Source organism: Larus michahellis, chromosome 9 (genome assembly GCF_964199755.1).
Source record: "Larus michahellis chromosome 9, bLarMic1.1, whole genome shotgun sequence".
Classification (NCBI taxonomy): domain Eukaryota; kingdom Metazoa; phylum Chordata; class Aves; order Charadriiformes; family Laridae; genus Larus; species Larus michahellis.
Window position 1 is genome coordinate 35,231,588 of NC_133904.1, and position 13,710 is coordinate 35,245,297.

General features: G+C 36.9%; 1 protein-coding gene across 4 annotated transcripts in view; it reads right to left on the reverse strand.

The window, feature by feature from the left end:
- The window catches only part of DACH2 (dachshund family transcription factor 2), a 303,362-nt gene that overhangs the window by 60,486 nt on the left and 229,166 nt on the right, over nt 1-13,710 (reverse strand). For all 4 annotated transcript variants that reach the window (XM_074601979.1, XM_074601977.1, XM_074601978.1 and 1 more), the window contains exons 4-5: nt 10,660-10,815; nt 7,682-7,854 (exon numbers count right to left, since the gene is read on the reverse strand). In XM_074601979.1, coding sequence (XP_074458080.1) covers nt 7,682-7,854; nt 10,660-10,815 — 329 coding nt within the window. The remainder of the gene's footprint in view (nt 1-7,681; nt 7,855-10,659; nt 10,816-13,710) is intronic.

The window sequence follows — 13,710 nt, forward strand, 5'->3', positions numbered from 1 at the left end:
ATGTCCCTTTTCTATCCCCTGTGAGGTAGTATTCCACACAAATAACATGAAACACTACATAACAGTTGCACTGGCACTAGTTTTATCTGAAATACATATGTACAGCTTACCTATTTTTGACTTAGTCATCTTGACCTTAATTCCTTATCTCTGATTTTTTATAGTATTGATCTTTATTTTGTGTCAAGAGTTTAGAGAAATGATGTTGCTGGATCTTCCTTTATTTTTCTTTATTCTTAGTTCTAATCTAGCTGTAATTACTCTTCCAAATGTTAATCCATTAATGAGTTCCTAGAGGATTTAATGGCATTTCACTGCTGACAAGGAGGCTGTGGAAGTTTGTCTGAGTCCTGGATATTTTATTCAGACATTTATCTTGATATTTCATATTTAATTGAGGTGCTGCTTCTGTACTCTACAGGGCTCTGCAGTGGCAGGAGAGCTGGAATTCATCAGACCTTGCTAATGAAATGGACAGGAAGGAAAAATGGGGATTCTTCTGTCTTTAGGTCTAAACTAGACTTTTCAACTACTGTAAGAAAGATTCAGAGCTGATGACCATGTTGGAAAAAAAGAGTTCATAGGCTATAGCAGAATAAATCTTCCAACATGAATTTGCACACTAGTTTCCCACTGGAATGTTTATTGTGCCACACCTCAATCTCTCACTGCTTGCCAAATCAACATTCACATTCTCAAAATGGACTACACAGTTAAAAAAATCCAGAAACCAGAGACTAATTTCTCTGGAAGGGTCTGTGAAGCCAGGAGCAGTCAGCCAGTAGACTGGCTGAAGACCTCCTCCCCTCTTATCCAAAACTACCACAATTTCATGCCTGCAATATCGCTGCTCCTGTTTCCCTGGCTGAATTCCATCCTCAATAAGAGAGAAAAATAAGAAAAGTTAACACAATTTTAGTTAGCAAAGAATTGAATTGCTAGCATTTTATATTTTGTTTTTAGTTAATATTAACACATGTATTTCTTTCCAATTGACGTTAGTTGATACTAACACTATTTGAATTCTAATAACAAGTACATTTTTAATAGTGTTCTAAAGTTTACAGTCCTTAGCTAATGCATTATTGAGAAAAGCAATACATAATTGGCTTTTAGGCTTTTCAAAGAAAAAGAATAATCCTGACAAAGTAAGCAGGAGCTGTGCTAAATGTGAAATGATGCCGGACAGTGGCTGACAAGAAATATGATGGTTATGATTTCCGGGCAAGAGAACAGTGGTTAGGCTTATATTTTGAATCATCTCAGTCTGGGAATGGGTACATGCAAAGAGCATGGATGACTTGGTCTCCTGAGCTACTTAAAATATCTCCAATTGCTGTAAGAACTGGAGATGAACAAGGTAAACAGCTGGTCTAAAAACTAAGATAGGATCTGTATGTCTGAAAGCCAGCTGGATCCCATTCATCTTTTGCAGTGTATCAGGAAGTCATTCACTTAAAATATCTACTTTGCCATTTAAAATGCAATTTTTTTTCACTGTGTACCTATAGTTGTTTCGGTTGTAGTCAACTGGCAATTATTTTCCCACCAAATTTAAGAAATCATAAAAACTCTTCTACGTTTACTGGTTTTTAATACCAGATGTTCACATACTAATTCCATTACCTTGTGACTACTTCCTATCAATTCATTAATTGCCAGCTGCTCAGCCAAACAGAAAACCGCAGCTAATCAGATGGTATTGGTAAACAGCCAAACAAGAGCTTCCTTCTTCACCATTTCGTAAATCAGCAGTCACTGAAAACTATGGCAACCTTCACTCGTATATTAAGATTTTACCTTTACATTTTACTTTGAATCTGAAAGCGTAATATTGACTAACATTGGAAAGGATCTTGCAGTGGAAAACTTTCTACTCATACCCCTCCTACAAATTGTTTCACCCAGTGCTGCTATCCAATGAAAGGAAAGCATTCCCAGGACTAATGATGATAATGCTACAACTAATCTACATTATAGCTACATTAGTTATTAAGTATAAATGCAAACGACTAAGCCAATACTAAAAAGATCTGAGCCAGAACTAAAAGCTAGTATGTGCTCGGCCTAACAATATTCTCTTGCAAGCTTTGCAAAAAAAGAGATGTACTTGCTTCTTATTGTATTTTTTCCCACTTGCAAATTTAAAATAAGTATTCATTGCTTATTCTTTAATCCAGCAACCATGTGTCTCGGTGTTAACAAGCAAGGCATTCTTGGCATTGCAGGGAGAGGGATATGCCTCCTTTCAAAGGAGAGACGAGAAGGGTATTTAATGCAAGTTGTAGGGACCTGAACACCTCCCAAAACAGTAGTTTCTCTGTATCAGCAAATAAAAAGACACAAAACTGCACACTCACTTCTCCTTCGCTACAGATACAGACACCAAAATTAGCTTTATAAGAAGGAAACTTTAACTACTCTGTTTCACATCACTCCCCTAACATATTCTAGTACCCATTTCAGCAATAACCTGCCAGCAATGAACACATGCTATCAAATGGGACAGAATAAATTTAATAATGAGAAAAATAACATACACTTTACAGAAGTTTTATTTTATAAATGTTGTATTATTCTGAAAGCAATTCAAAATGAATTGAATACACAGAGAGATATGAAATTAAGTATGTTATAAATTCTGTAATGAGAAATTTTATTATACTGAGAAGAATTGTTTCAGAGTTTTCTGAGATGGCCACATTTTTCTGGCTGTCAGGTAAATATTATGAATGTGAGTTGTACAGCACACAGAAAATAGCACCTCTCAGCAATAATTACAGAGCCCATCTGTATTCTCTTTAGGGAATTTAAAATCATGTCATATACATCCTTTACAAATGCTTTAACAATCCCACAAAATCAGGAGAACAGCAGCAGGCAAAGAAAAGGAGACTCAAAAATCTCTACTGCACGTCTAGACCACACTGTACAAATAATGCTTTGTTCTGTTTATCAGTAGACAAAAATATTCAGATGGAAATTGTGTAGGGTTGATGTGAAGTACAAGATTTCAATTTCCCTACCAAAACAAAACATTGCATTTCACCTGAAGCGTCCTTTCTTTTTTTTTTTTTTTTTTTTTGGGGGGGGGGTGGTGGAGAGGGGTGGGGTTTCATCTGTTTCTGAAGTACACTGGGGTGAAATTCTGAAAGAAATAGGATTTCAAATACAAAAATAAAAACGCTTTATTCTGAGGGTTTTTTGAAACAAAGCATTTAGATCGTACATTAACTTTTTTTCTCTTGGGTTTTCCAGCTGCATTCAACAAATGTGTTATTTATTCCTAATTTGGACCTGGATAAGAGCAGAAAGAATAAGAGAAAAGTAGGAATACAGCAAGCATGAGGGAATGACGACAGAAGAAAAATGGACAGCAGGAAACCAATTTGCAGAAATACTCCTACTCAGGAGAAGCACATCTGTCAGGAGCTCAGAAGAGGTTGTTAGGGAGCCAGAAGAAAAGGGAGAGAGAACAACAAGAAGGAGGAGAGAAAGAGGCGGAAGGGTGAGACATGAGCAAGAGGAGCAAGGAAAGTGCAAAGTATGTGGGGTGAACAGAAGAAGCAGCACGGAAAAACTGGGAGAAAAGGGCAAAAGAGCCTCTCAAATCTCTGGGATAAGATTTTTGCCTCGTTACTCTACTCTCAGTACTCTTTTAATATCTAACACAAAAGGGAGCTGCTTAAAGCCCTTGGTTTAGATTCGGTTCCCACAATTTCAATCCCACCCTAACCACACTATCTCCTACCAACCTGTTTCAAAGGCCATCTGGGAAAGTGGCCTTTCAGTGAACATAGAAAGATTCGCATAGTCATAGCTTCAGGAACTTGGCTTTTGCCAGACTTTCTTGTACTTTCCTAATGCAAAACTTCCCCCCTGTCCCCCCAACTCCCCCACGCCCCCACACCTTTTAGCTGAAATTGTATAAGCTAATATGTCCTTTAGTCATATAAGACCTTCTGGCTTAAACTGTATAAATTGAGACTTGAGGCTTGTGCATAGTTTGAGGCCTGATTCCTTTATGGACAGAGAGTTGTTATAGGGGCATGGTCAGATTCCAAGGTTCAAAAGTACCATCAATGAACAGAAGAGCTAGTCCCATTTTTGCTGCGACACTTCTTTGTGTATTTGCCATCTGTGTGGTGTGCTGAGGTCTCAACTCCTTTAGACACAAATGAATTTAAATGATCTGTTAAGATTTAGGCATGCTTTCAGCATTTTATTCAACTTGAGTTCTCAGTGTACACCTTAACAGCTCCTTTATGATCAACTGTGTGATATGCTGTGAATGCATATTAATAATCATATTCATTTGTTACATACTTAGTCATATTCATTATAGGTCCACAGTAAAATAAAAATCTTAATCTTATGTAGTTATTGCTCTCTGGAGTTGAGTTGTTCTATAAACTTCCTTGAAAAATCTTTTCCCTTTTGTATAAAGGGCCCATCCAAACTTTGCTTCAGAAGACCTGAAAATATTGTCACTGAACAGATTTTTCTGAGTTTCAGGAAAAAAATTACTGGATGACAGTAAACTACTGCATTTATTCACTACTGTTTCTAGCCTAAACCATGATTCAAGTGTACTTCAACTAAGTTCCACTCCAGACTGGTCCTCAAGACCAGGCTGCAAAGCTTGTTACACCTCGGCCAGTAACTGGATTGCAGAGTTCAGCCAGCTGAAGAATAGCTCTGGAAAAAAAGAACTAACAGGACAGCAGATGCAAGAGGCAGAACAGAGAGGGTGGTGAAGTCGGTGTTGTTGTCAAATTTGGGGTTTGCCATATGAGACCCTCAATTATACAGACTCTTCAGAACCATTTGAGCCAAGTCTCAAATGGAGCAAGCTGTCAGATGCGCAGTAATTCCCTGAAAGAGGGGATTTATTTCAGGGACACTGTCAGAACCGTAGCTATAGCACTGCTAGCGGGTGCTGCTATAATCACATCAGATCATATTATAGATGGCTAAGAAGGTTTTGTGAGCCTGGCCATCGTGCCTGCCTAATTTATAGTGTTCCTGTCAGGAAGAAATCAAGTTTCATAGTTACGACATTTCTTTCTGGAGCACTAAATGTTAACTTTGCTGATCATGCATATCTTGGTAGAACAGCTTATTTCTAAATGGCAAACGTGATATAAAAAGCATAATGACTTCATTCAAAACCTTTATAAAGCAGCTGATTCTCACACCTATAGAAAACAGGCCAAGTAGTATTTTAGTCATCAGAGTATGGAAATAGATACACAATATATTCATTTCTCTCATTTTAAGTAATCTCATGATGCTGGAATTGCAGTCCATCTAAAACTAGTCATTTTTTGTACTTATTAAATGCACTTAAATATTGTCATATAATAAAAGTAATACTGCTGACAGGTAACTGCAGCAATGCTTTTCTTCTACATGTTTCATTTCGTACAAGGATTTCATCTTAATTGATCGTCATTCAGAGCTAGATGATTGTACGTAAGGGAAGGAAAGGACAAAAGGAGTCTCACACTCTCTGTAATAAAATTCAGCTACAAACTCAGTGTTCAAAACAAATGAGAGAAATATGCAGCATAACTTGACAAGTGAGAGTAACACAGCCATGGATGCACACTTTTACCTCTGTCACATTAGCTACTGGTGTATTTTCCTCTACATCGTGTAGAGGCAATAATTCCCACTAGAGTACTGGTGAGACCTACTGTTGCTGTGGAGATATTGTGTATCCTCTAGTGCAGGTATTGGGGAAAAAATAGCTGTAAATGAGTAACTAGCATCAGCAAGGGCCTGCTAAAGAGCATCCTCAAACCTAACTGCTTGCAAAAACTGTGGCTTATATTACAAAGAACTGTCATTGTTTACAAATACATATTTAATCTTCATTTTGACATACTGATAGCATTTAAAATATAATCAAAGCTTATGCAGTCTACTTGCTGCTACAAGTATTCCACTGCTATATTTAAGTTATGGTTTTCTCAAGAGGTCTCTTGAACAGTTAAAGAAAAGGTTATTGAGCGAAACAAATGGAACCTCAATTAATTTCTAACAATTCAGTGACTTGAATTAACTAGCGGACAGTTGGACACCAGAGAGATCATGTTCCCCCCACCCAGTCAACAACTGTTCCAGATACACTGATGATAAAGAGAAGCTTTTATAGATCTTAATTCTAAATAGTCTCTAACTGTGGAATGCCTCCCCACCTCCACTCTGAATTTTACCAGCCTCCCAGAACACGATAAAACAAATAGTAAATAAAATCAAAGTATTAATAACAACATTTGCCCTAATTTGGAAGTGGACTCTCAGTAAAGAAGAAAAACAACCTGAGGCAATTTTGGAGATGCTCAGGGCCAGGAAGAAGATCAGAAGAAAAACTAAGACCTCCAGAACCTCAGCAACAGAGACACGTAGTATTTTATGCTACTGTAATGTGACAAAAGAGATTTGCTTTATTCTTCAAAAGTATGTTGATATCAGTAAATACAAGTATGAACAATAAACAGGTGGCTGTGTGCTACTAGTTTTTTTCCCTGCTTGATGTAGAAACAAAATTTCCTGCAGTGCAACCTGTGACAATAGACAGTACAACACAACCCTAACTAATTTATTCTCACAACTGGCCTGTAATATTGCCAACAGTAACTTTCTCAATGATAAAACAATGGTATTTTATGATTAAGATGTTTTACAATACAGACAGGAGAGATTAAGTTCAGCAAATCAGTGAAAGTTATTAGAATAAAGCAACAAAGAACTTTGGGATTCCAGAACGATAGGGACAGTTGAGTGTAAATGAGCATAAATATCAAAATAAAAAGACACGTATTTGCTGGAACTGATAGCTGTATAGACTAATATATTTAAAAACAAAGAAAAATGGACTAAAATAACTACCTTTCAAAGTTGACAAAATTTTGTTTTGTCAACAAGAAACGTACATGTGCATGCAAACACACAAAAAAGACTGATAAAACCTTTCCTTTTTGCTCAATAAAAAGAGGACACACTGTGTTTTAGGGAATCTCATAGCACCAGTCCTTCACAGGCACTGATGCTATATCCTTCTACTTTGAAAATGTCTTGTCTCAACATATTTTTTAGTGTGTGGCAGGACTTCAGCTCTCTCTCAACACAGGCATGAAATTTTCTTAACAACCTGCTTGGAAGAGACTATCAGAAGCCTTTTAAAAGTAGAAATACATTTTACCCAGCCAGAAGGAAATTTAGGTGTGGCTACCAGAGACTATACTCATTAAGGTACTTCTGATGATTTTCTCTGCTATTAATCTGTTCTAGAATTGTACCGCACCAGAGTTCCTGTTATGTTCTATAGCATTTTCTTTTAAGTATAACATTAAGTTTGATTTTAAACAACCATTTTAGAATAGCTTTTGAGCTTTAACAGATGCAGCACTGCTCATTCCCCTAGCCTCTAGTGAGTGTTAGTATCTGTTTTTAATTACATTACAGATTCGTAGAGCAGAGTATCTTAACTTCTTGACTGTACTCGTGGGTATTTCCTCAGACTGAAGCACTATCAGGAAGAGCAGACCAGGTGTGCTAGAGGCAGTATAAGCTCACTGCCTCTCAGTTATCTTCCTTAAAAAGACACCGTAAATGTTTTTGTTAGCCACAAATAGCTTTTTTTTTTTTTCTAAGGCTCATAGATGACTCTTACCTTTATAACAGAGGCCCCTGCCCTGGAAAGAGGACTGTGCATTTGGGCTGCTGCAGCCATGTTAGCTATTGTATTGAGGTGGTTCATCTGATTCATTGCCATTGCAACCGAAGCGGGAGGTAGGCTGACGGGAAGCAAAGGGTGGGGCATCATCATAAACGGCAGGTCTATCCCTAAAAGAAAGCATGGGCAGATTATACGTGTCAGTCCCACACCTTAATTTTTAGAGTCTATATCTACTGCAACATTGACTAGCCAAACTCAATATTATTATGTGTTAATAATTTTGATGTTACATAGGGAATAATTGTCTTTGTATTCCAGAAAAGACTATATGGTTTGTATTAGGGAAAGAAACACACAGCTGTAAAGTAACACAATATTAGCAAAACGATTCTACAACAGTGCATAAGTTCAGTGATCTCTTTATTAATAGCAATAAAGAAAAAAACACAAAAAGTGTAGATATTTGCATGTTTTTCCAATATTTATTATTAATTTTATCTGACAATATACTCCTACCGAGTCCTCTTAATATTCTTAGTTCACATGCACGGCAATTTGAGACTAGATTTTTATATTAGGATTGCTTCTTGAACACAGGAAGCTCTGGGTTGGACTATAGACACCACTGAACTACTGTACAGAAGGTCTCTGAACTGGAACATGTAACAAGAGGTTTAAATTTTTGACAGAGGTTTTAATTTCCAATAACTCACTTTAAAATGTCTTCTGCTATGGATATAAAACAATTTAATAAAGAACAAAACTCATTTGGACCAAGCTGCAGATCTTGACATTGCCAAAATGGTGATGTTACTTCTAGCAAGAATTAGATTCTCATGTTCCATTAATATCTATTTCAGCATTTGTATCACTTGTTGTACTTAGGAATGACTAAAATGGAAAGCAAGACCAAGACACCAATTCACTGAAAAAATTGTTTCAGGTTATTTTGCATTTAAGAATTCTTTAGCGAGACCACTTGAAGATAGCTACTTTGGGGATCCAAAATTATTTTTTTCAGAAAAAATAGGAGTCATTCTACCAGACAAAAGGTATTATAATTTTTCTAAATGAAATTTAGATTAGAAATCCTCATTTAAAAATTCAGGCACAAGTAGTAAATAGCACAATCACATGCCTAGTAATAACCATATGCTATTCTCATTAATTATTTCTAAAAGTTTTTTAACTTTTGTCTCTATTTTAACTATTTCAAATGAGAAGGCCAGTCAACATTTTGATGTATGACAGAACCCACAGTAAAAAAATATCATTGACTGATATAGCTTATGTTATTCAAATACAATTTGACTATAGTGATATAAAAACACCACCGCGTCCACACAAAAGGCAGAATTGTATATATTCTGAGCTCCCACACTATTTCTGTTTAGCTTGAGTATATCATGATCAAGAACTGTGATGTCTTATGAGTCATTATATATTTTATATGATGATCCATGCCAATATTAATTATGATAGGTGATAAGCAAAGCACACATACATCTCCCTTCACTTTAAACCATACTGACAATCCCCTTCAGTGCTTACATCCGTAAGCCTTTGTTCCCCTGCCTATCTCCCTTAACAGCCCAATAATCTTTCCTCATACTCTATAGAGTTCCAGAACTCCCAGACACCATCTGGCCACATTGAGTTGTATGTCTACTTAAAGTCCAATTGACATGCAAACTAAATGCAAACTACGAACAGAATTTAACAGCACATCACCAGTTTTAAGACACAATCCGTCAAACATTTCAGAGGACTATGAAGAAAATATATCGTATGTTTGCAAATCACTGGACATAACGTCTGACCCTTTAATAGTCTATAGACATTTGCCGACTTCAAAATCTAGGGGAAAGTATCTTTAAAGTTTTCTTTAACAGCAGACACAATATCCTTGTATGTAAAATGCATACGGGTATTGAATTATGCAAGAATATAAAATGAAAGGATAAACTACGGTGAATTTGAGTCCTCTGGTCTGTTAATTCTCAACTACTAATGCTTAACCCAAAATGCTCAGGTCTATACCTTCCCATGAACAAAGCAGACCCATATTGTAGGAGTCATTTCAATAGCTTTTATTTGTTCAACACTGGGGCCTTACATAGGCAGCAAGGAACTATCTACTCCTAAAATTGTATTAGGAGCCAGAAATGTCATTCATCCATTAAAACTAACACCAAAAATCAGCTTTCAAAACTTTGAGGATGAAGAGCTTAAACAAATAACAGGAATTCAGAAATAGTGAGATTTTCATTCTTCATCCAGCGTCATCTGTTAGCATTAACTTTACTCCTCCCTAATTTTTAAAATATTAATCCAGATCTTGTAGTAACTTTCCCTTCCCTTCCTTCCCTCTTTGGGTGTAAAGGAGAGGGGGAACTGCTGGCTTACCACCTGCCCCCTTTCTAAGGGAAGGAAAAGATATGGGTTTGAAGGGAGCTTTAAGTTCCAAATCCAAAATTTATCTATGTCATTTCATTCCAGTTGCTTTAGATAGCTGGGTTCAATGGATGACCATGCCCACATCTGGCAGGTACAAGGCAAAAGAAGGCAGAGGGACTGCTTCTGCTCACTTTTAACTAGACATTTTGCAGTTATTCCCCGCTCTCCTATTTTTATTTGATGGTCAGCATTTTCACCTGGAAGAGAATTTTCTCATATAGATAAAATTTTAAGCAACTTCATGGTTATTTTTCCCTTCAGTCTAGGCCACGGAAATGTCAATTAAGGACAGTCCCTAACCCAGCTGTGGGTGACTATTCAAAGAGGGTGGCTGTACCCCAGTGGGTAACTTGGACATGATGCAAAGCGTAGCAGACAGTGGGAGAAGTGACCCTCCTGTCGGTTATGGGTCTCCCTGTCCATTTCCCTCACCTCCAGGGGGATGGGAAGGAGTGCAAGCCCTGCCTCCAAGCAAGGCTGTGTGTACTTTTTTTGCCGTAAAGCACGGTACGTACTGTTGGTGAGCAGATGATTCTGCTGGAGAGGACTGAGTGGGTGTGCACTTCCAAGGCTTGACTGCCCTGACAGTGTGGGATGACCAATGCTGTGCTGCGATCCTGTTGTAATGGGAGACTGGAGCTTGTCTTTATCCCAGGAGGATTCACTCCCACCTGCAAAACAGGGTACAAACCAACGATAAATGGCATATACTTTTCTGCAAAAGACATTCTGCATGGCTAGCAACGAGCTAATACTCTTTACCATAGCTAAGCACCTAGGACAAACACAGCACCTGAATCCTACACCTGATTTTTTTAAAAAACAAATTAATAAATATGCATCAAGGAAAAAATATGATCAGAAACTTTCAGCATGACCTACCTTCATAATACTAGTTTCTGGAAACAGAAATATCTAAATATTTAGGAATAAAATCATCCAAGTAAGCATCAGTAACAATTAACTAAATATGGCATAAAGGGAATATCTGAGACACTGAAGCACAATCTCCTTCTCTCCCAGGGAATCAGGTCACCCGGTCCCTGCCAAAGACTAACAGCTGTCCATCCTTGGGCTCGTGAAGTCTCTCACCGCTGTTAATGTTACTCAAGAGTCATGCTGCTATGCACTCCCTCCAATGCTCACTAGCATTCAAGCTTAAATTCACCTCTGAATGGGTTACCACAATTTATCCTGCCGCTATGTTGTCTTTGAGCTTAAATAGCTTTTCCTCCACTGCTGGGTTTGATCCTGGGGATGTCCTAAGTGAAGCCCTTCACTTTTCTAGGTTAAACAAGCCAGGCATTAGTTTGGGCTTGGAAATCATTAGTATTCAGGAATTTAAACTTAAAGATCCAGGTATCTATTTTGCAGATTGCAGTTTTCTTCAGTATTATATACCTGAATAGCAAAAAGCTCCTTTTAAACAGCAGTTAAATAGACCACGTTAGTGAATTCTGAAATACACCTGGTCCACAAAACGAACCACCTTAAAAAGTTAGATTGGACATTCTCTAGAGTAAAGAGGTATTTTAAGTACACTCCCCTCTCAAGTACGCCCCACATTTTCAATTAGATTATAGATTGTTATGAAAATGTGTAACTGCAGTATTGACTTTGTTTTGAATTTACGAACAAGAATTTCAGTTAGAATACATAGATAGATTACTGTGATGTAGCAGATAGAGGCAGCAAGCAAAAAAACCATTTTAATTGAATATGAAAGTAACAGAAAAATTCCATTCTTTATGACAACACTTAGCTAATAAACATGATTAATACAGCTAAATGAAAAAGTTTGAAAGATCAATGATTCAGAAAAAAGGAAATCACTCCATCATTTTAGCACTATGTCCAAGCATGAATTACCTTCCTATAAAAGATTTGTAATTTGTAAAATGATGAGTAATACATTGACAAAGAAAGATACACTAAATTATGCCATGTGATATAATGTAACATGGCATAGTGCAGTAATTAGAAGAACTACTACAGCTTAGGCTGTGTCAGCATCTTTGTTATTTAATATACTGCGTATCAGCTCTTTCAAATAACACTTGACTGATACTTAGTATAGTAGTTGTTCATTCTGACTACTGTGAAACAGAGGTGGTGTTATCTGGTAGTTATTCTCAAGTTAAATTTGTAATTTAAAAAAGATTTTCTGAGGAAAAGTTTAGTATTTGATTTTACTAAATGAGTTTTATTTTTCTCCATATGCTTTTTCAGTAAACTTAAGTTTAACATTTACATTTCATTCTTCATCAAAAGACACATACGTGTACCTTAGCATGATTTTTTTTTTTTGCGTTGAAATAGATTTTATACATGTAACTTCATGTATCAGGGCAGCGGCCACGAAAACTGTGCCCAAGACAGCTTGTCAGAGACTTTTGAATGAAAAGAAAAAAATGCACTCTTCATCTAAAAGTCTCCCTCACGCCGTTTGGTTTTATCCAGTATTTCCAACCCCAGGCACAGATGGTCTAAACTCTTAGCTCATTTACTTATTTCTGGAAGCTTCTTTTGTCTTTCCAAAGCCTTGTGCATCTACCCACCACACTTCTGTGGCCCTGAAGCTGTAGTATCAGAGTGCCCTACCAGCGTTCTCTGCCCAGACTTTCAACTGTCGCACGTTGGAAAATACAATTATTCCTATTTCACAGATGGAGTATTGCACTGTGCAGAAAAGTGACTTGCTTAAGGAAATACAGGAAACCTGCAATGGAACAGGAAACTGAATTTAAATTATGTCGTACAATCCAAATCACTGGACCAGTTTTCCTTACAGATGGGGACAATAATAACTTTTTTCCCCTGCAAATTCCACTTGTAAATCTGCTACAGTATTCAGTGCCAGCAACACAAGAATAAATTGCAATACACTTATCTCTACTAACCATTCCTGTATTCTTAGGTTCCCTATCACTTCTCCATAGAGAAAGAACAAAAAAAAATACTGCCAAGCGTATGATGTATAATAAAAGTGCATGTTAAATGAAATGTATGCTGTAGTCGGCAGCATACCACACAGATAACAGCTTCATCACTTAATCTAGACTACATATACAATGTAGTATCAAGTCTCTTAAAAAGAAAATAATAATTATTTTCTTACTTCTTCTTACTTGGAACTGTTCAATTGTGAAGTGTTTTACAAGGGCAGTATGATTATCTTCAACTTAAAGCGGGAAAGCTGAGGGGCACAATTATGAAGCAACTTCCTCCATGCTACCTGGCAGACTAACGGTGAAACGTGAAGAGAAGCCAGGTCTCCCACGTCCTACTCCTGTGCTCTAGACCACAGACACTTTCAATTCATCCTATCCACAAGTCCCTTTGCACAGCTAAAAAATAAGAGTTTTAAAAGAAAACTTGCATCCTTCCCTGCACTATCCTCATACAGTAAGAAAAATTCACATAAAAATTAATAGTAAGCCATAACTAGATTCACATTATAAACCAAATATGTAAAGTGCAAACCTGTGGTAATATATTCAGTCCTTTTACTATCACGCAACTTTATAAAAAAGGTATTAATTTTTGAGCATATACATTTTATTATT